This window comes from Pleurodeles waltl, chromosome 9 (genome assembly GCF_031143425.1).
Source record: "Pleurodeles waltl isolate 20211129_DDA chromosome 9, aPleWal1.hap1.20221129, whole genome shotgun sequence".
NCBI lineage: Eukaryota > Metazoa > Chordata > Amphibia > Caudata > Salamandridae > Pleurodeles > Pleurodeles waltl.
Window position 1 is genome coordinate 1099407342 of NC_090448.1, and position 23416 is coordinate 1099430757.

At 45.4% G+C, this 23416-nt stretch overlaps 1 protein-coding gene across 1 annotated transcript in view; it reads left to right on the forward strand.

The window, feature by feature from the left end:
- The window catches only part of MED6 (mediator complex subunit 6), a 116456-nt gene that overhangs the window by 67209 nt on the left and 25831 nt on the right, over positions 1-23416 (forward strand). Inside the window, exon 4 of the mRNA XM_069208802.1 lies at positions 10117-10199. Within this exon, the coding sequence (XP_069064903.1) occupies positions 10117-10199 (83 nt within the window). The remainder of the gene's footprint in view (positions 1-10116; positions 10200-23416) is intronic.

A 23416-nucleotide genomic window follows, 5' to 3' on the forward strand; every position in this document is an offset into this window, starting at 1 on the left:
TAGGGATTCTAAAGGTACCCAGACTTTGTGGGTTCCCCTGAAGGAGGCCAAGAAATTGGCCAAAATACAGTGAAAATTTCGTTTTTTTCAAACAAATTGGAAAAAGGGGCTGCAGAAGAAGGCTTGTGGTTTTTCCCCTGAAAATGGCATCAACAAAGGGTTTGCGGTGCTAAACTCAGCAGCTTCCCAGCTTTCAGGAACAGGCAGACTTGAATCCGAAAACCCAATTTTTCAACACAATTTTGGCATTTTACTGGGGCATACCCCATTTGTGCAATTTTTTGTGCTTTCAGCCTCCTTCCAGTCAGTGACCGGAATGGTCATGAAACCAATGCTGGATCCCAGAAACCTAAACATTTCTGAAAAGTAGACAAAATTCTGAATTCAGCAAGGGGTCATTTGTGTAGATCCTACAAGGGTTTCCTACAGAAAATAACAGCTGAAAAAGAAAAATATTGAAATTGAGGTGAAAAAAACATCAATTTTTCTCTACTTTTTACTCTGTAACTTTTCCCTGCAATGTCAGATTATCGAAAGCAATATACCGTTACGTCTGCTGGACTCCTCTGGTTGCGGGGATATATAGGGTTTGTAGGTTCATCAAGAACCCGAGGAACCCAGAGCCAATAAATGAGCTGCACCCTGCAGTGCGTTTTCATTCTATACCGGGTATACAGTAATTCATTTGCTGAAATATAAGGAGTAAAAAATAGCTATCAAGAAAACCTTTGCATTTCCAAAAAGGGCACAAGATAAGGTGTTGAGGAGCAGTGGTTATTTGCACATCTCTGAATTCCGGGGTGACCATAGTAGCACGTGAATTACATGGAATTTCTCAAATAGATGTCTTTTTTACACACACCCCTATATTTGGAAGGAATAAATGTAGAGAAAGACAAGGGGCAATAACACTTGTTTTGCTATTCTATGTTCCCCCCAAGTCTCCCGATAAAAATGATACCTCACTTGTTTGGGTAGGCCTAGCGCCCGCGACAGGATATGCCCCAAAACACAACGTGGACACATCACAGAAAACAGAGCTGTTTTTAGCAAAGTGACTACCTGTAGATTTTGGCCTCTAGCTCAGCCGCCACCTAGGGAAACCTACCAAACCTGTGCATTTCTGAAAACTAGAGACCTAGGGGAATCCAAGGAGGGGTGACTTGTGTGGCTCGGACCAGGTTCTGTTACCCAGAATCCTTTGCAAACCTCAAAATTTGGCTAAAAAAACACATGTTCCTCACATTTCTGTGGCAGAAAGTTCTGGAATCTGAGAGGAGCAACAAATTTCCTTCCACCCAGCATTCCCCCACGTCTCCCGATAAAAATGATACCTCACTTGTGTGGGTAGGCCTAGCGCCCGCGACAGGATATGCCCCAAAACACAACCTGGACACATCACAGAAAACAGAGCTGTTTTTAGCAAAGTGACTACCTGTAGATTTTGGCCTCTAGCTCAGCCGCCACCTAGGGAAACCTACCAAACCTGTGCATTTCTGAAAACTAGAGACCTAGGGGAATCCAAGGAGGGTTGACTTGTGTGGCTCGGACCAGGTTCGGTTACCCAGAATCCTTTGCAAACCTCAAAATTTGGCTAAAAAAACACATGTTCCTCACATTTCTGTGGCAGAAAGTTCTGGAATCTGGGAGGAGCCACAAATTTCCTTCCACCCAGCGTTCCCCCACGTCTCCCGATAAAAATGATACCTCACTTGTGTGGGTAGGCCTAGCGCCCGCGACAGGATATGCCCCAAAACACAACGTGGACATATCACAGAAAACAGAGCTGTTTTTAGCAAAGTGACTACCTGTAGATTTTGGCCTCTAGCTCAGCCGCCACCTAGGGAAACCTACCAAACCTGTGCATTTCTGAAAACTAGAGACCTAGGGGAATCCAAGGAGGGGTGACTTGCGGGGCTCGGACCAGGTTCTGTTACCCAGAATCCTTTGCAAACCTCAAAATTTGGCTAAAAAAACACATGTCCCTCACATTTCTGTGGCAGAAAGTTCTGGAATCTGAGAGGAGCTACAAATTTCCTTCCACCCAGCGTTCCCCCAAGTCTCCCGATAAAAATTATACCTCACTTGTGTGGGTAGGCCTAGCGCCGGCGACAGAAACACCCCAAAGCGCAACGTGGACACATCCTAAATTTTGGAAAAAAACAGAGGTGTTTTTTGCGAAGTGCCTACCTGTAGATTTTGGCCTCTAGCTCAGCCGGCACCTAGGGAAACCTACCAAACCTGAGCATTTCTGAAAACTAGAGACCTAGGGGAATCCAAGGAGGGGTGACTTGCGGGGCTCGGACCAGGTTCTGTTACCCAGAATCCTTTGCAAACCTCAAAATTTGGCTAAAAATACACGTTACTCACATTTCTGTGGCAGAAAGTTCTGGAATCTGAGAGGAGCCACAAATTTCCTTCTACCCAGCGTTCCCCCAAGTCTCCCGATAAAAATTATACCTCACTTGTGTGGGTAGGACTAGCGCCCACGAAAGGAAAGGGCCCAAAACACAACGTGGACACATCACATTTTTTTATAAAAAGCAGTGCCTACCTGTGGATTTTGGCCTGTAGCTCAGCCGACACCTGAGGAAACCTAGCAAACCAGTGCATTTTTGAAAACTAGAAACCCAGGGGAATCCAAGATGGGGTGACTTGCGGGGCTCTGACCAGGTTATGTTACCCAGAATCCTTTGCAAACATCAAAATTTGGCCCAAAAAACACTTTTTCCTCTCATTTCGGTGACAGAAAGTTCTGGAATCTAAGAGGAGCCACAAATTTCCTTCCACCCAGCGTTCCCCTAAGTCTCTCGATAAAAATGGTACATCACTTCTGTGGGTAGGCCTAGCGCCCACAAAAGGAAATGGCCCAAAACACAACGTGGACACAACATATTTTTTCACAGAAAACGGAGGTGTTTTTTGCAAGGTGCCTACCTGTGGTGTTTGGCCTGTAGCTCAGCTGGCCCCAGGGGGGGGGGGGGCAGAAATGCCCTAAAATAAATTTACCCTCCCCCGCCGGGAGCGACCCTTGCCTACGGGGTCGCTCCCCCTGCGTGACATTGGCACCAAAAAACAAATCCCCGGTGCCTAGTGGTTTCTGCCCCCTTGGGGGCAGATTGACCTAAAATTGGCCAATCTGCCCCCAGGGGGGCAGAAATGGTCTAAATACAATTTGCCCCCCCAGGGGAGCGACCCTTGCCTGATGGGTTGCTCCCCATCTCTAAAAAAAGAAACAACAAAAAATAAAAACACAAAAAAAAAATTGCCCTGGCGCCTAGAGTGTTCTGTCCCCCGGGGGGGCAGAAATGGCCTAAAATAAATTTGCCCCCCCAACCCCCACTCCCCCCGCCCCGGGAGCGACCCTTGCCTACGGGGTCGCTCCCCCTGCGTGACATTGGCGCCAAAAAACAAATCCCCGGTGCCTAGTGGTTTCTGCCCCCTTGGGGGCAGATTGACCTAAAATCGGCCAATCTGCCCCCAGGGGGGCAGAAATGCTCTAAATACAATTTGCCCCCCAGGGGAGCGACCCTTGCCTGATGGGTCGCTCCCCATCTCTAAAAAAAAAGAAAGAACAAAAAAAAAGAAATTGCCCTGGCGCCTAGAGGTTTCTTCCCCCCCTGGGGGCAGATCGGCCTAATAATAGGCCGATCTGCCCCCAGGGGGGGCAGAAATGGCCTAAAATAAATTGCCCTCCCCCCCAGGGAGCGACCCTTGCCTAAGGGGTCGCTCCCTTTGCGTGAAATTCACGCAAAGAAAAAACTCCCTGGTGTCTAGTGGTTTCTACCCCCCTTGGGGGCAGATTGGCCTCATCAAAATAGGCCAATCTGCCCCCAAGGGGGGCAGAAATGGGCAAAATATAATTTTCCCCCAAGGGGAGCGACCCTTGCCTAAGGGGTCGCTCCCCACCAAAAAAAAAAAAAAATGAAACAAAAAAAAAAAATGGTCCCTGGTGCCTAGAGGTTTCTGCCCCCCCCTGGGGGCAGATCGGCCTAATAGTAGGCCGATCTGCCCCCAGGGGGGGCAGAAAAGGCCTTCCCGAAAATATGCCCCCCCTGGGAGCGACCCTTGCCCAAGGGGTCGCTCCCTTTTGTCAATAACAATAAAAAAATTAAAAAAATCCCTGGTGTCTAGTGGTTTCTACCCCCTTGGGGGCAGATTGGCCTCATCAAAATAGGCCAATCTGCCCCCAAGGGGGGCAGAAATGGCCAAAATATAATTTTCCCCCAAGGGGAGCGACCCTTGCCTAAGGGGTCGCTCCCCACCTCAATAAAAAAAAATGAAACAAAAAAAAAAAATGGTCCCTGGTGCCTAGAGGTTTCTGCCCCCAGGGGGGGCAGAAAAGGCCTTTTCAAAAAAATGCCCCCCCTGGGAGCGACCCTTGCCCAAGGGGTCGTTCCCTTTTGTCAATTTCAATTTAAAAAAAAAAAATCCCTGGTGTCTAGTGGGGTTTCAAAAGCCGGATTGCAAGCAATCTGGCTTTTGAAACCCTCGGAGAGACTTCAAAGGGAAGGAAATACTTTTCCTTCCCTTTGAAGCCCCTCCGGGCCTCCCAAGTGATTGAAAAAGAAATGCTTTTGCATTTCTTTTTCAATCGCGCTGGAAGCAGAGCTTCCAGCGCGATGAGGGAGGCCCCTGTGACACATCAGCGCGCGCGCGCGCTGACGTCACAGGGGGGGGGTGGGGGGGTGGAAGGGGAAGGTCTTCCCCTTCCATCCCCGACTTGGGGGGGGGAAGGGGGGTGCACGCGGGGCGCGCTAGCGCGCCCCCAAGTTCCCCTGTGCCATGGACGAGATGATCTCGTCCAAGGCACAGGGGAACTGTAGCCTTGACGAGATCATCTCGTCCAAGGCACAGAAGCGGTTAAAGTGATTGTGAACTGGTGGTGCAGGGAGATAGACAAAATGATTGCCACAGGACAGTCAAAAAAATACTTTATAAAAGAGGTTTTGTATCCATAGTGGATGGTGAATGAAAGTTATCAATTGTAGATGGTGTTGGTGATGTTTGGTGTCACCAGTACAGTTCAGACACAAGTTAATTGGGTTGCACTAAAGGGCATGCTGGAATGATGAGCACCAAGACACAATTGCAATTGAACTATTAGTGGAACCAAATGGATCGTGATACAGAAATGTGTGTTAGAGAATGTCATGCGTGTATGCTCACAAGACTGACGATTCGTTCACTCAAGATCTGTTAAGTTGCTTAATGGTTCATGACAAAAAGTTGCCAAGAATGTGATAGGATTCAGGAATAACATACCATTGGAGTTGTGCTTTGCAGTTGTATCAGTGGACTATTACCATAGTCAGTATCGCTAATGTTTATTGGGCAACCTACCGGTAGAGTGCTAATAATGTTTATCAAGCATGTGTTTGTGCATTATGGTTTTCCTAAACCACTGATGAGTGCTAATAAAGTCCAGTTTGTTTCTCAAGAAATGGCTGTGTTTCTCCACGAAAATGGCCCGGTGCTACTTCCCACAGGGCTTCAGGGAGTTTGACCTGTTGGGAGGAAAAAACACAACTGTAGATCTAATCCACTAAATAATGAAAATTTAATGCATATATTTTTACCAAAATGTCAACTTTTCACAGACAGTCAAGCAAAGTCAAATAAAACAAATATTTTAGCCACAGTTATTGCAGTGGAAATTACAAATTTGAGACTTAAATATTGAAGAGATTCCCCATGGGCCTTTTGGCACCATTGAGTTGATGACTTCAGTTTTTAAAGTGCATGTAATAAATGGTAGTTATACTGTTTCCTCGCGCTTCCTGGAGCACACCACCTTGGCTGTTCTTCAACCTGGTGGCACTGTATGATCCCTGTTACAAAGCTGTAATAGGTCCCTTAGGCAAGAAGAGACTTAGGTCGTGGGCGCCAGAAGACCACCATATTATGAGTACTGCAGGATTTCCAACACATTTTGGGCAGAAATCCTCTAGTAGTTGTGCTGGCAGTCGGAGGCGCTTGAGCGGTTCCACCACCGGCCCGCCCCTCCAAAAGGAGTCCGCCCGCCGTATTCCGAGGAGTAAAGCGGCCTGGCGGTGTCCTGGTGGCGAGAAGCTGTCGGCGGTGGAAGCACCTGTTCTCGTTCCCTGCCGTATGACCACCTCGCTGGACAAAGTAAGTCGATCGTCCAACAGGGGAGGGGGTGTTGTGTGTGTGTGTATGCGTGTTTGCATGTATGGGTGTTTGTGAGTTAATGCGTGTATGTAAGTGTTTGTGAATAAATGTTTGCGGGGTGTGTGAATGAGTGTATGCAAGGTGGTGTGGGTGTATTTGTGAGTGTATGCGGGGGTAGGGGGCGCTGTTCTAGAAGGGGGGTGGGTGTTGCTGTACTGGAAGGGGGTTGGGAAGTTCTGGTATGGAGGGGTGGGGGGAGTCGTATGCCGGTGACGGGTAAGAAACTTCCTGTCACCAGTAGCCTTTCCGCCAGGGTTTTCATGGCGGTGCTACCACCACGGAAACCCTGGTGGAAAGCCGACTCTAAATACTGCTGGTGGTCTTCATTGGATGCTGATCTCCGGCCCAGCTGTCCACCCACCCTTGCGGTACAGGCCGGGATGTGGTGGGTTGGCAGAGGCCAACCCGCCACGCTCATAATGTGAAGGTCCTCACCGCCGGCCCGTCAGCAGTGAGACCACCACCGTTGCCCTGGCAGTCTTCGGACCACCAGGGTCATAATGAGGGCCTTAATCCAGAGAAGAACAAGACCACTTGGAGGACATGGGAGAAACTCCTACCCATTTGTGCCCTCATGAGTTAATCTTCCATCTTCTTGAGAGGCTGTTTTGTGCTCTGTTCAGGTGGTATGTGGTTTGTAGTTTTCTATTATGCAAAGGCCAAATGTGTTTCTGACTGTCAAAGGAGAGCTAGCTCATGTTGAAATTAGATAGAAGAGCTATGTATTATAATTGTTTATTTTTAGGTCCAGTGTGCCAGACAGTTTAAGTTGTCGGGTTGCAAAAATACAATTTACGGCCTTGCCAAGAACTTGCAGAGGATAAGAGTCTCCTGTCTACTTACGATTGGCTGGCTTTGTTGTTAGTCTGATTTGCTTGCTTCTCATTTGATGGCTTTCTTTGCCAATCTTTGTTGGTTCTTTCTGTGGATCACGGCCTTTCTACCATGCTCTTGGCTGGCTGACCTGTGTCTGTCCACTGCACCACTTCCCATTGCTTTCCCCCAACTCGCTTCCCTTCCCCCTTCTGTGATGCTGCCCTGATCTCCACCATTCTTTTTTTTAAATATGTATTTTAAATCTACTTTGGGGGTGAGGGACAGCCCACAAATTGCTGCCCGCCGTACACAAAAGTGCTTTTGCACACTTACAATTTTGTTTGATTAAGTGGCACCCACCATTATAGATTGGTTGATAAAAAGTAACAATGAATGTGTAATGACGCGCTCAACCATGTGCATGCCTACAGAAGGACGAGGCTCACTTGTTTTTAAAGGGCTGATACTAAAAAGCTTTTCTTTATTACGACTGCTGACTTTTTGGTTTTATCAGTGCTTGTTACTTATTTACTTAAAGCTTTCAACTATCGGATACAGTTTAGTGCTTGAATTCAGAAGCAGCGGGCTTAAAACGTACTTGAAATTAACAGAAAGGTAGATGTTTGTAACTTCTAATGGTCAGAAAAGTGTGAATTTAGCATTCTACTGTTTGGGCCACATGTAATGAAGCTTGCATAACTCGGATAAGGAGCCCCAGTCTGTCAGGTCCTAAAAGCTTTAAAGGAGCAAGTGAAATCAATCCTTTAGGGACCCTACAAAATACTGCTTGCTCAATGAAGGAGGCCAGAGCCTAAGGCTGGGCCTGCAGTATCAGCTACTGTGAATCTCAACCAAGATAGTGATCTACAGGTCAAACAAAGTGGAGAAATGGAGTAACATAAATCTTGACTTTTCATCCTTATGTGCAGTGAGGCCAATTCAATCCCACGTTTTGGACAGAAAACAGCCTTGACTGGTCTAGGAACTGTTAACTTTATGATAAGTTGGAGTGATTCTTAGACTCAAGCTATCCCATGTAAGGTGTATCTGGGAGTAATGAGTGGCCTATAGCTCTAAGAGTCAGCCACACAGTCAAGTTTTTGAAGCAGAGAGTTTATCAAACCATACTTACACATCGAAGGAACAGAACCTACACCTATCTATCAAACATATATGTAATTATTACTGTGGGCAGGCCTGGAATATAGTAATTGGTCAGGGGTCAAAGGTGATACAAATTTAACACACAGACTCTGCTCACATTTGCTACTGTCGTAACAGAAGTTGAGCCGATGACAGTTGGGAGCTTGTACTTTTTAGTGAAGAGATAGTCCAATTTACTGCATATTTATATAAGTGGCACCACAATGGATGCACTTGCGACAGAGACAAAAATGTCACACTAGAAAATAAAAATCACATTATGAGTTTGCAAGAAGGCTGTGAGTCTACAAATGCACCTTGCTTTCATAGTTACTGCTGTGCGTTGTACTGTGCACAACATTCATCAGAATACCACTTCTTATTCCCTTTTTCCTGAGGACCAGAGTAAACCAACTGTTTAAGTATATTCCACTAGCAGAGGAGTTTGGTTGGCCTAACCACTGAGTTGAATGGTTATAGACCAGGGGTCTCCAACATTTTCTGTAATAAAAGCTACTGACGTTAAATAAAAATCATCCTGGTCTACTATTATTAATTCTGTAGTAGTGACAACATCAGACAAAATTACAGTAGTGGCCATCCTATAAAACGTTACCAGCAGTAATCTCGTCCAATCATGTGGCAGGATTGTTGCCAGTAATGTAAAAAAGACTTTGCCGATTTAGAATGGCTTACATGGTTGATACAATGCCCCTGGCTCCAAGGGAACAATGTTAGCAATGCGCCTCCCTAACGTCACATGATTTATCACTTGAATATCTGCTTTAAATATATTTTGTAAATTCAACCATTTTTAGCCAAACATCAGCTTACGGGTTCTGAAAAAACACACATTTTGTTTATGAATACAAACTTTTAAATTGGGTACACACATATTAATTAAACAAAGCAACTGCATCTAATTTATGAAGCTGGATTGCACACTGAAGAGCTACTTGCAGATGCCAGATCTCACAAGTTACTCGTTGGAGAAGCCTGTTATAGACTGTGTCTGTCACGTACAGATATCCTAGATGATTCAACACTCTCCTCGTCCTGTTAGGAGAGGATACTGCCTGCTTTAACTGAGCAGCAGCACTTCCTGTATATCAGCAGAAAGCTAGCTCCTCAGAGCAATACCCTATGACTCAATGTGAAAAGTGAGGAAAATTCTGATTTGACCTGATCACAGGCTGACAAGTTGAAGTTAGAAGTTACTGTGAGGTTGGCAATTAAAAAAACAGTAGTTGTTACCTGCAGTATGGTTCTTATCCCAGTGTTTAATACCAATCAGAGTTTTACATTTAACCACCGGAAGTTCACATTTGAGGTATCATGCATGTTGAACTTAGTCTTATGAGATCATGATACTGGCAGAAGGCAATGGGATCTCACCACAAAGGTCCTCAAACATCTCTAAAAAGTATAAACCATTGTCACAATGCTGGTGGTCAAAATCACAGTTAACGTTACAGGAATGGGAGAACATAGGTTCCAATTTTGAATACAAATCTGTAGGTAGCTAATATAAAAAATCTCTAATAATCAAAACTGTCAGTGTGTGACATCAGTCTTGTCAAAGAGTTTTATAAAGGGAGGCGGGATTAGGTTTCAAGCCAAAGAAATCAATTGGACATTGAATTGTGTCATTGCTCTGTGCTACTTGGATCTATGAACGTTGGTGCACATCAGGCCAACTCCACCTCATAGTTCTTTGTCATAGCCCATCTCTGCAAATCAAAGCTTGTCCCGACAAAACTTTGTGGTGGAGCCCGATGAGTGATTTTTCCAAGAGTTCTAATTTATGTATAAGAAGCTTTGCATTTGAGAATTTTTAATAATTTGCAAATTTAATGGAGACCTTGTAAATGTGATTCATTTGGATTTTTTTTTACATTCAGATTTCTCTAAAGTAGTTTTAAATGTTTATCTACAGCGTCTAAACAAATGTTTTTTTATTTGCAGTGATTCCATTGGCAGATTACTATATCATAGCTGGAGTGATTTATCAAGCACCTGACTTGGGGTCTGTCATAAACTCCAGAGTGGTAAGAAAGCTTTCTTGTCTGAAAATGTATAATAGCTTATATACTGAAATATTGACACCCCCCTAGCCCTTTTATACCTCGAACCACATAACATTTCTAATTTTTGTGGCTGTGAAAAACTGGTATGAAATCTTGTGGTAGATTGTCCATCATTTTAGTCTCTGCAGCCCACAAAGAAATTGATAACTGCTAATAGCATGTGTGGCTGTAGATACACATGCTCGGCATACTTCTGCCATCTAGTTTTGGGCTTGTTGTTCTTTGAAAAAGCTTTGAGTCGCGGCATGTGCTCCTCAGTGTAGTTCACAGTGCGCATTGGTACAGACATTATTGTAGTGTGTGCGTTTTTTTTTTCATCCGGTTCAGGTGTGTTCAGAAGTGGCTTAGAGATCGATGTGTTTTCGAGCCTAACTGCTCCACTTTTCAATGACAATTATTGCATGGTCTACTTCTATTCAATTGATCTCCCAAAATGTAACACGGAAAAAATGTGTTGGTGGACCATCATACCGTTTCCAAACTGCCTTTCTCCCAAACATAAACAAGACCTGCAAACTCAGCCTGACCTATTGGTTTAAAAAGATTTTGAGGTAAAAATGGGAAGGCATTGTATACACTCTAAAGTGCAGAAGCAGTCTCTATGTGACCCACCTGATACTTTAGGGAAACAGGACTCACTCTGCATCAAGGAGGAAGAGGCAGGTCCCCAAGGAATCCCAATGGGACAACCAGTGCTCAACCCCAAGATGTTATCCTCAACTATGCCCATGGAAGATCAGGAATGGATGCCTTTGGCATCAACACCAGCACTGACCCGCACCAAGAAGACACAGAGGGGCTTCAGTAAGACTCTTGCGCAACACCAGAAGCCAAAACTATGCACACTTCTGCACCAGTACACTGAGGCAGAACACCACTCCTGCGGGAGTCTGGCATCAAACCCCAAGCAGGGCTGAAAGAAAGCCTCCTGTCCGCTGCTGCCCTCAGCAGCTAGACAAGGCTTCAGATCCGAGCTAGCTCCCAGCAGTCAGTGTCCAACCTTGACACTTAGCAAGCCCCTTTTGCTTAAAAGGCACTGAACCTCACCCCTTTGGAGCCAAAATTGACACACAAAGCGCCTCCGAGTCCCAACACTAAGTTATCGCTGAGTTCAGAGGCTTCTATCTTACAGAGATTTGCAGAAGAACTCTGGAGAGAAGCAGCTATTCCTTCTTCCTGAAACTGACAAGATTTCGCTAAGGTGTCCCCAGGAAAGTCACCAATCATGCTGCTCGTGATGCTCAAGATGATGAGGCTAACTATTGAAGAGAAGCTTGCCTTTGATGCACCATGACACTTGGTGCCCAAGAGGCATAATGACAAGGAATAAGCCTTTCTCCACAACCTCGCACACCCCAGGCAATCGCTGCTGCCACAGTAAACATACTCAGCTCCCACTCACCCCATGACCACCACCACCACCACCTCAGCCTGGATCTCCTGAAATTTCTGTTCATTTTCATTCTGGGCCAGGCAGCTTGTATGACAACTGATTTCCAGCCTGCAGAGGCAAGACAACCAGTGGGATGACTACATTAATCCAACAAAGGATCAGGATCTGGAGCCATACTTGGGTATGCCATCACAGCCATATGATACTAAAGTGTATCTGCTGTAATTCAGAGACTGCCCCACCACTATAATGTCTACATGCGTGTCCTACAGGACATGGACGGCATTTTGCTGGAGACCCTTTCCAAAACTGCATGCACCATTCAGATCCTGCCTTTGCTCAAGGTGTTACTCAAGTCAGCTCTGACAACTTCAAAGACCCTGACAACGCTACTGTGGTTCCGCTAAGGCTCAAGAAAGTTTCTCTCAATGATCCTCATTAAATCCATGGGCATGTTCCCCCCGCCCCACAGACTCTTTGGTGGCGCACAAACAAGAAAGCAAGCCTCATTTCGGGTAAGGGGAACATAAGCCTCCATGCTGCCAGCAAGCATTTGTTGGTTGGTGTAACCAACCAGTGCCGAATTGCTGATTCTCTTGGCTTGCTGTTGTAGTACAGCAGGCTTCGCTGCGTTGGGATGAGATAGAGTTGCGGATGCAGCGACTCCCTTGGACATACATAAAGAGAGGGGAAGGATGTAGTCTCTAAGGGGAAGATTATTTCCAATGACAACAACTGCTGCACACTCGATGCTGAGGATACTGCCTCTCCTAGTGCAAACCACCAGTATCTTGGTCCACCAGCACACAACTTCAGTCCCTGGGGTAAACCCACTTCCTCAACATCCCATTCGATTGAAAACATCTCTTTAGTCCCAAGTGGATGAGACTTTGGAAAAAAGAAATGAGGATAACTGAGAAATCCATGAATGCTCTGCAGCCTGCCACTCCCAAGGGCATCTTTCCTTGACAGCAGTATAGCGGTGGGAACAAGACCCCACATTCTTGCCAGGCAGAAAGCTATTGGTGCCAACAGCAGAACATGCACGAGTCCAAGCCAGGCAGGGAACACTCATGGAGCAGTTAAAGGGACAACAAAGACAGAGCGGTCTCCAGTAAAGAAGTATCTGCTCTCAAGCACTGACCTGCTTATTCGCACCCACTCAGACACCGTGCCTTTCACACAACACCTGGGGACGCAGAAACTAAAGGTTTTGTACCCTTGCTGGGAAGAAATCACCTCAGATCCGTGGGTGTTAGCAGAAGGGCTACTGCTTAGAATTCCACACCACACCCTACTCTGGAAGATAGCGCTTGAGTGGATGCAGCCCTACACAGCTCATTGTGCTGCTGGATAAAGATCCCCTACTCCATTGGGCACCATTAGCAAAAGCGGTGATTAGGACAGCTCTTACTCCGCAGATAAAAATGCACCCAAACGTCAAGGTTCCAGACTACTTGTGGACCAAGAATGCGGCGGTTATATCCTTAAGCAAGGAACTGGATGGGCGCAGCGGCTTGTAGGATAGGGCAGCACTGAGAGGGGATTGTGCATGCTGATGCCCTGAGTTGGAAAGTCTGTTGTTTTGCTTGGCCGCACTATTTGAAGAACATTTAATGATTGAAAGTCCTTGGTGTTCAGGGAGATACTGCGGTCACGCCTTGAAAGTTCCATACAGACCAAACAATGGAACAAACAACTCAGTAGCTTTGGGCTGTCCATGGATGTGCGCAACATGACCGAGTGAACACACAGCCTTAAAGCAGAAGACCTAGATTTCCTATTTCACCGAAAAGATAGCAGCACACCCGTTCTGGTCTGCCTCTCTTATAATTCCTTAGGTGAATATTATTGTATTTTTATTAAGAGATTGATGCATTGGGGGGTACACTGAAATACTAGTAGCAAAGTGGGCTCTGGCAACGCAGCAGATTTAGCCATAGGCCCCAAGGCCAATCGCTGGCCCCCACTCGGACTGCGGATCTTAGATGGTCTATGTCCGGCACAGTAAACAGCATAATAAGTGTGGGTGTCTGTGAATCACTGCCAGATAGCTACAGCCTCTTGATATGAGATTGCCAAGGGGTTGCGGATTATGTTCATGCAGCTAATGGATGGATGAGACGAGAACTGTACACTGATTAAAGGCTCCGATACATACTATGAAATACAAGACCTTTCCTACCCTGAGGAGCTGAGGGTCGCCATAAGAGATTTATTCACTATCAGTAAGGAGACAGGGGACTCCACAGGGACGTTATGGAAAGCCTTTACGGTGACAATCATGGGAAAATGTATAGGTACAGCATTCAGAGTAAGGAAGTCACTGAGAACAATAAGATCATTGGAGGCTCACATCAGGAAATTGGACTAGCAAAAAGTAGCTGGACAGAGATCATGGGAAGAGCGCAATGACCTTATAGAAAATGACATAAGCCAGAGACCGACTTGGTAAATATGATTATAAAACATACATTGAACTGCTACACAAGCAATGCAATAAAGTCAGACATCTGCTTGCATAGCTGGTCAACAGAGAAAAAAGCAACACCACTATAGCAGTGATTCATAATGAAAATGGTTAATTCTGAAGGAGCTAGCCTCAATAACAGACAGATTTAAGGATTTTTATACCGTACTATACGCTAAACAGATGATTGGGGCTGAGGCAGCAATTGCTGCTTTACTAGAAACAGCCTATCTACCCAAACTGATGGAAGACATGAGGGATGAACTCAACACTCCACTAGAGGTCACCTAGATCAAATGGGCAATTTAAGAAATGGGGATCAGGGAAGGTACCGGAACCTCATGGTCTCCCAGCGAAATTGTACCATGAGAATGTCGATTTACTAGGGCCACTATTGTTGGGCATGTACTAGGAAGCACAGGTGAAAGGGATATTACCAGATTCTAAGACAGAATTGCAGATTGTAGTAATACCAAAAGAGGGTAAAGATGCATTGAATTGCGAGTCATACAGGCCATTAAACATGATCAATGTGGATGCAAAAATCCCTGTGAATATCCCCAATAAACGATTGGTCAGGGTAGAAGCAACCGTAGTACACATGGACCAGGCGGGGATTATTTTGGGGGGTTAGGGGGAGGGGAGTGTACAACCACCCTTCATATACTACTGGCATTCCTGGTCATGCAACATGCGGGGGAACTGGGGAGAAATGTCTGCTGGTTAGTCTAAATACCCACAGAGCATTTGACACAGTGGATTGGATGTTTATGTACAAAACACTTGATCATATAAATGCTGGGCGAAGGATTTTTTAAATGGATCTCACTCCTGTACACAGGAAGTGTGGCACGGGTATGCATAGGGCAAAGGTTTTCTGATAGATGGAACATTCAGAGGGGGAATCAGGCGGGGATAACCAGTATCACCGTTAATCTTTGCGCTTAACATGGAATCACTCGTGCAACTAGCTAGGCTCAGACACACACACACACACACATAGGTAAATAGCTCAATACAAAATGAGTCCTAATAATATTGTATGCGGGTGATATATTGTGACACTGAGGGATCTAATGGATAAATGGCCTGGGATGGCAGCAGCATTGGAGGAAGTGAGCTGACTCCCGGGCTTCACACTGAATGTGCATACATTCGAGATATATATATTTCATGAACAAGGCTCAAGTAGGAATGGATATGGATATGGAGATGCTATTGGAGATTCCGATCATCCATCCTGAAAACTAGAAATTATGTCTAGTGCTGAGTGGGGACATGTATACCACCACACCCAGCGTCTCTCATGGCAAGCACAGCTATCAGCAAGATGATTACAGTTCCAAGAGTGCTCTGTTTTGCAACAGATACCACTGTTTATCCAGAAAGCATATTTTCATAAACTAGATGAAATACTCTGGAGGCTGTATTAGGGAAAGGGGAGACCAGGTACCCCTGTAAATACTACAATAACCGTAGGAAAGAGGTGGAATGCAGGCACCAAAGTTTAAAGCATATTGTCAGGCAGCACAGCAACAATAAAAACACATTGGCTGGAAGAGGGGCAAGTGAATTCAGTATGTGCTATACTGCAGTTGCTGAAGCAGCCTTTGGATCTGAGAGTGACCGCATTGGCCTCCAGTAAATAGTATGTATGCCTACTCACTTAAAACAATAGTCTGTCTGTGGAAAAAAAGGTAGTGAAACATAATATAAACATATATATATATTTACCACAACTAATGTCATGACACACAATTTTGTATCCAAACCAGTCGCAACAATTTATACGAGACACCCGGCCAGAGGGGAAATCACAATAAATGGGAGATTTGTAAGAGAATGAAAGACTGATGGGATTGCCACAATTCTGGAATGCATTGATGATTGGGTTTGGACACTGCATTCGCTGGATTAGCAGCAGCCATAAGAAGGAGCTGGCCCGATGTCTATAGGAGCTGCTGGAAATTCATGTGGCTAGCCAGGCAATGCAGGGTTTGCAAGATGAGGAAAACACTAATATTTAGACTATATTGGCTGTGCTGCCGGTGGAAACCAAAAAAAAACTTGATAACATGAAGGCACGTTGGATGAGGGATATTGGAGAGGATATTCTGAAACAGCAAAGTTACTAGACATGCAAGCCTGAAATTAATTAATTACAAGTGTGTACATCGGGTAGACGTAACACCATAACTATTACATACCATGAACCATGAGATAGCTGATAATAGCTCGAGATGCTAGGCATCAGTGGGAACTTGTATACTTATGTTGTGGGTGTTTCAGAGCATGGACAAATTCTGGCAGAAGATGGTGGAAAGACTGTGCGCTTTAATACATATAACATTACATCCGAATATCAAAACATGCTTGGTCTGAGGGGCACCCAAAATATATCTTGAATAGTAGAGCTGGGCCTTGTGGTTGCTAAGAAATGCATAGCACTTAAATTGATAAAACTGATGGCTCCAACAAGGCACCTGTGGTAGAATGAAATTTTTAAATGTGTAAAGGGGAGTGTGGGATTCTTAACAAACTGCATTAAAGGACGTGGGCCCAGGGGGGGTATATTAGAATAGTAACTAGTAGCAGAGCGTTTGAACAAAGAGAGTAAAATTAAGAAAGCCAAGAGTAACAGTCAGAGGAAATAGATGGTACTGCTTGATATCTTTAGTTCTGTAATTGGGATATTGTGATAATATCATGGATATTGTATCTCATAATGTTATGACGTGATCCATGGGGTACACTGTATATTAATCAATCAATCAATCATAGTATTTGTAAAGCGTAGCTTATCACCCCGGGGGTATCCAGGCATTGGTGGTTGTCGCTGTGTGTCGAACTACTCCTCAAAGAGCCTTGCCTTGAGTTTTTTTTTTCTGTGAAAAATATGTAATTCAGAGAGAGGCACGCTTCCTCTTAAGATGGTGGAGGGAAATTCATTTTGTTATATGAACATGTTAAAAACATTACATATTCTTTTTTTTAAACAAAAATTAAAGAAATCCACCCCACCCCCTCTTATATACTACCATGCCGACACATTCTCAGCCAAAACCACCTCCCTGTCTTGGAAGAGGTCCAAGCACTCCTTAAAAAAGGGCACAATACAGCTCATTCTGCCATACCAATGGGAATAAGGCATATAACTTGCTGTACATTCATATTTCAAAGAAGGAAGCCTCCATCCAGGCTATATTGGACCTGAGGCCACTGAATTGGTACATCCTGTTGGATCACTTTTGTATGGCAACCTTGCAGGATGTCATCTTCCAGCTCCACAAGGAGCACTGATGGCTTTAGACCTGAAGGATACTAGTACCTTTGTTTTGTGATAAGTGGTTAACTATCAGTTCAGTGCTACCCTTCGGGTCACCACAGCTCCAATAGCTGTTGCCAAGTGTCTGGCAGATGTGGCCGCTCATTTAAACAGAGTGGGCATGCACATGTTCCCACAACTCCACATTTGGCCAATCAAAAACAGCAATTGGAACAGTAGCTAGTCCACACACAGATGGCTTTCACAAAGATAGGTCCTGCACAGACCAGACTGCAACACTGCGCATCATCATTGAGCAGTCGATGGAATAGAACTTCACCCTCTATGTCAACTTCATTGATTACGAGAAGGCAATCAACAGCATGGACGGAGAGACCCGTTGTAAACTCTTCCGCCACTACAGTGTGGCAGATAAATTCGAAAGAACCATCAGGAAGTCTTACAAGAGATTGACCAGCAAGATAGTCCATGGAGGACAACTCAGGGAAACCTTCAAAGTTGGGTCTGGGGCCCGCCAGGATTGTTTGTTCTCACCTTTACCCTCCCTGCTGGCCATGGACTGGATCATTAAGACATCCACAGCAAGGGGAAGAAATTGGATCCAGTGGACACCTTGGGCACAGCTCAGCGATCTGGACTTTGCAGATGACCTGGCCGTACTGTCCCATATACATCTGCAGATGCAGGAAAAGACTGACAAAGTGACAGCCACATCAGCAAAACTGGGCCTCAACATCCACAGGGGAAAAAACAAGATCCTGAAGGCTAACATGGCAAGCACAACTGCGTTCACTCTTGCAGGCTATACACTGGACGAGGGTGAGGCCTTCACCTACGTGGGGAGTGTCCTAGACAAACAGGGCAGCACAGACCCCCAACGTCAAGGAAATAATCTGTAAAGCAAGGGCTGCCTTCATTTAGCTAAAGATCTAAAGCTCCAAGGACCTAAGGCAGCAGAAAACTAGATCAGGCTTTTTAACACCAACGTAAAATCTGTCCTTCTGTATGGAGCAGAAACTGGGAGGACAAAAGTGACCACCACCAACAAAGTCCATACCTTCATCAACACCTGTCTCACGAAAATCCTCCAAATCCGCTGGCCAAACACCATCAGCAACAACGGTCTTTGGCAGCGGACTTTCCAACTCCCTGCTCATGAAGAAATCATGAAAAGATGCTGGGGCTGGAGAGGTCAGACACTCAGCCAGCCTGCGTCAAACACCACTAGGCAAGCCCTCACCTGGAAACCTCAATGGAGAAGGAAAAGAGGAAGGCCTAGAAACACCTGGTGTTGAGGCCTGGAGGCTGACTGCAAGGAGATAGGTTACACCTGAAGTCAGAAAGAAGAGCTCAGGACAGAGATGGCTGGTGAGTACTAGTTTATGGCATTTACCCCAGAGGAGGTTGTAGGCATAAGTAAGATAAGTTATGCAAAGTATGCATTTTTAAGGTGAGCATCCCACAACTGTACACGAGCACACTATGGCCATAGGGGGCAATCTAATTGGCTCTTATATGTATGTGTATGTATCAATTGCACAGCTTCACACCGGCCTCCATGTAAAACTACTGCAACTCAAATCTTTTTTTATGAGTGACCGTGTCTAGCAGTATCTTACACACCGTCTGGAAAGAGCTATATCAACGTCAATACAATATTAGTAGGCCACTTAAGCCTGGAGTGAGTTATGACTACTCACAGAAACACCTCAGTGAATCTGGCCCTCGGCGTTCATAACTTGGTCAGTTCTTATTTCAACAAATTCCCTTACCTCTGTAGTTGTACATGCACAGGAAGTGAAACCTAAAAAGGGAACCATATTATTATGAACAAACACGTTTGACTCTTAATAGCCACCATTGAGCAATTTTCCTTTATAATCCAAGCTAGGTCAGTGCTCTGCAGTGAGCCAATCGGAAAGCAGCAGTTCTGAAAATTTTAGACTTGATTTCACGGAGAGCTCTAACTTGTGGTGATTTGCTACCATAGTAAAGGACTATAAACTAGAAAACAAACCCCTAATTGTCTTTGTTCTAGTTTGAAAATGGTGCATTGAGTCAAACTATAAATAATGTGAAAGACTCTGGTTGCATTTTGCTCGCGTCTATTTCAGGCAATATATATATATTTTTAAACATATTTTATTAATTTTAACAGAGTAGACATATGTTACAGGTTTTGCAACATACTCCATGTAAAGCAGTTGGTAAAGGTACAATCACATACTTTTGAACCAAGTCCAATATACATAACTCACATGATCATGAGGAAATAACTCAGTGGTACGTAAGCATTCGCATCAATGAGAGTATCTCTATTATAAAGATACATATGGATGAACCAGGAAAGAAGAAAGCATTATAGCCACCCACAAACTACCCAACTAAACAGACCAGATGCCAACCCATTTCGAACAGATCATTAAAAGTATGAAATAAGATAGAAGAGAATCCCACCCAGTGTTGGATTCCATAGAACTGCAACAGGAATGCCCTCCATTACTTTCATGGGAGGTACAGGGGGATACGAGGGCCATTGGAGAGTGCCCAGGTTAACATTGGAGGGGTTAGGAGGTGTCCTGGACTCCCGCACAGAACTGCTCCAACAAAGTGTCCCATAACCGAGCCATAGGGCATTTTACGCAGTCCTCTGTATTCCTTCCTTCTCAGAGCCATAGCCTCAGCCAAACTCCAGCGGCAGACCTTTTCGCGTCAGCTCCAAACTGAGGGCAGAGTAGGCGACTTCAAGCGGCGTGTCGCCTGCCATTTGGCCAGTAAGAGTGCTAGGTCTATGAAGCGGGATTGTGTCAAGGGAAAATTTGGGCCGAGGGTATAACCCAGTCTACAGTGTTCCATGGCATCCCAGTACATGCATGCGGCAAGAGTCCTAAGTGCATTGCACACACCCTTCCAGTAACAGGATAACCCAGTACACCCCAATATCACATGCAAAAAAGCTGCGTCTTCCGCACGGCATCTCAGACAATTTGATTTAGAAACAGGAAAACATCTTATGTAGTGTGGATTGCGTCAGATATGCTCTATGAAAAAGTGTATACTGTATAAATTTTACTTTAGTATTCTGAGGTGTCTTACTGGAATGTTCTAGTAGAAACTGCCATTCTTTGTCATGAAGGGGGCGGACTAAGTCAGTTTCCCAGTGTGCCAACAGGTCTACATGTAAATTGGATTTCATCCCTTTGTATAGCCATTTAACCCAATGCCTTCTGTGCCCATTTTGTAAGCCGCCTGCACACTGCAGGCACATTCGGTTCAGCTCCCTGTGGGGACCAATGATTACGTGTGAACTGCAGTATGAAGGTATGTGTAAGGAATAAAGCACCAGGAAGGCCATGATACTGGATAAAGTCACGGTGCAAGATCAACTCCCCATCTGCAAAAAGATCACACAGCACATAAACACCAGCAGCCTCCCAGGGAGCCAGCCTGGCCAAGGAGAGAATACATTTCGGGGAAGGGAGGCCACATAGTGGGATGTTCAGAGTGTAAGCAGGCATGTGCCTTGCAATATGGAGTCCAAAGTGCCAGTATTGAAGGGCATTGCGGACGTGCAAGGGTAAAGCAGGTAAGGGACATTTGCTTCCCGCCACAAGCAAAGATTGTTGAGTTCCCTGTGTGCAGTTTAGGAAATGTGTAATTTATTTCCTGTAAATTTAGACCAGCAGCCAATATGAAAGCCACAGCAACTAAGCAGCAAGGTAATAGCACGGAAATCTAGGGCCAAAGGCCCCCACAGGGGTGGCTTCTACGCTAAGGCTGAGGAGCGCGTCGCTCCACTGGAATGTGGGGAAAGGAAAAATAAAATGATAATAGCGCTACGTTATCATTTTACTTTTCCTGGAAGAAGGGGCGTGGCTGGGCTGGAGGGGAGGGGGCCACAGGGAGGGGTGTGTGCACTATAAAGTATCCAAGTCTATTTGGCCGTCCATGTTGGCCAGCCAAACAGACATGCGCACTTTGCATGTTCTCTACCCGGCTGTATTGCACAGCTGAGTGGAGAACATGCCCAGGCTCCCAATCCCAGTCTGAGTGGCGAATCACAATGTTGCTGGTGACAGCAGCATTGTGATTGTCTGGGAGCCTGGGAACAGGCAGAGGACGAGGACGGACAGGTAAGCTTTTTTTTTTTTTTTTTCTTCTTTCTTTTTTTCACCCCCTACCCTACCCTGTCACCCCCGGTGAGTGGCAGCCACCACTGGGCTCCCACCATCTGTTGGCAGTTCTAACTTATGAAGCCCATTGCGCTGATAGCCCAGTTCCCATATAAGGTCAATCAAAAGTGTCCAGGGTTTTGAAGATATTCTGTGGAATTACTGCTGGAAGGTTGACAAAGTAATATAATAATTTAGGGAGCATCACCATTTTGGCAAGTCCCAGCCTGCCCATCACTGATAAAGGCAGTTTGATCCAGAACTTAACCTGAGCTCTCAATGCGGAAATGTCTTTTAGTGGGTTGCTCTCAAGGAGATCGGTGTGCCCCAATAAGCCTGAATACCTAAGTAGCGAAAAGTATGATGCGCCACCGGGACTTCGTGGTCACCAAGGGGGAATACTATCACTCATTGCTGGCCCTTGAAAGGGAAAATCATAGGACTTGGCATAGTTTACATACAGGCCAGACAGACTACCAAAGAGCTGACGGTTGTTAGAAATGGGAGTAAGGTCCCTTTCAATATCACTGATGGATACAAGCATGTCATAAAGAAACCGAGTGTGAAGGAGGTCTGTGCAAAATATCCCAGGTTCGTGCTTCTTGGCGAAGCTTCTGCGCCAGAAGTTCTATTGCCAACACGAATAATAAAGGCGATAGGGGCATCCCTAGCATGTGCCTCAGGATATTGTGTATAGCTCAAAGATCTGAATGCTCGTTTTGGCCCGAGCTGTTGGGTGAGCGTACAGTACCTTAACACACGCTATGAAGGCAGCAGGAAAGCAAAACTTCTGCAGCACTGAGAACAAAATATTTCAAGTCTATGGAGTCAAATGCTTGCTGCAGGTCATGGGATAGGCAACCTGCGTTTGGGGAAAATGTCTTGTGCTAGCTCCGTGACTTGGTAGAGGCGTCTGATACTCAGTGAGGTATTCCTACAAGGGCCAAAGCCACATTGCTCTACATGGACCAACTCTGGCAGTAACGGTAAGAGTCTTTGGGCCGGGGCCTTACGAAGAATCTTATAATCAGTAGTCAAAATAGAGAGGAGTCTGTAAGGCAAATTCCTCCAGGTCTCGCCCAGGCTTAAGCAGGGTGGTGACTAGTTCCTGGCTAGTTGTGAGGGGGGCAGTGCCTCCAAGGAGGCCTTGTAAAGCTTCTCTAAGCAGGGCCCTAGACGCAAAGGTAGAGTAAAACTCAATGGTGACTTACTACGGACCATTCCTTGAATGGCAGTGTGACGTTCTTCAGAGGTGAGGGATGCCGCCATAGCCTCAGATGCCACCAACGAGATACGCGGGAGTCGTATTGAGTTCAAGAAGTCCTCTCTTCCCTCTGGGAGTAGAGGGTGGTGTAGGATTCATACAAGTATGCATTGTAGGTATGAAAAAGGCGTAATTAAGAGCTATTTCAGTAATAGCATGTGTGCCATCAGATGTGTTTATGGATAGAAATGGCGTGGGCGAAAGCTGCGGACGAATCATGCGGGCAAGGAGGGTATCACTCTGTCTCCCTTGGAGTCTATATCTTTTGTAGTCAAGCAGTCGAATTTGTTCAAGGAGTTCTGCATGTTGTTGCCCCTAATGTCCTGTTGGGCTGTCTGTTGTGTCGGGTCGTGTACAGAGTCTTGTTCTAGTCTGCTTAATTGATTTTCTACATCATGTAGTTCCTTGAGAACTGCTTTCTGCACTCCGGTAGCAGTGTCTATTGAAGTCACCCTAGTTACCACCTACCTTTAAAGGCCTCCCACTCCAACAGTGGTGTAGAAGCTGAGTCTTCATTTTCAGTAAAGTAGTTGTCAATTGCGGAACCAAGTGTATCTCTGTAGACAACATCTTCCAACAGCTCTAGCGACATG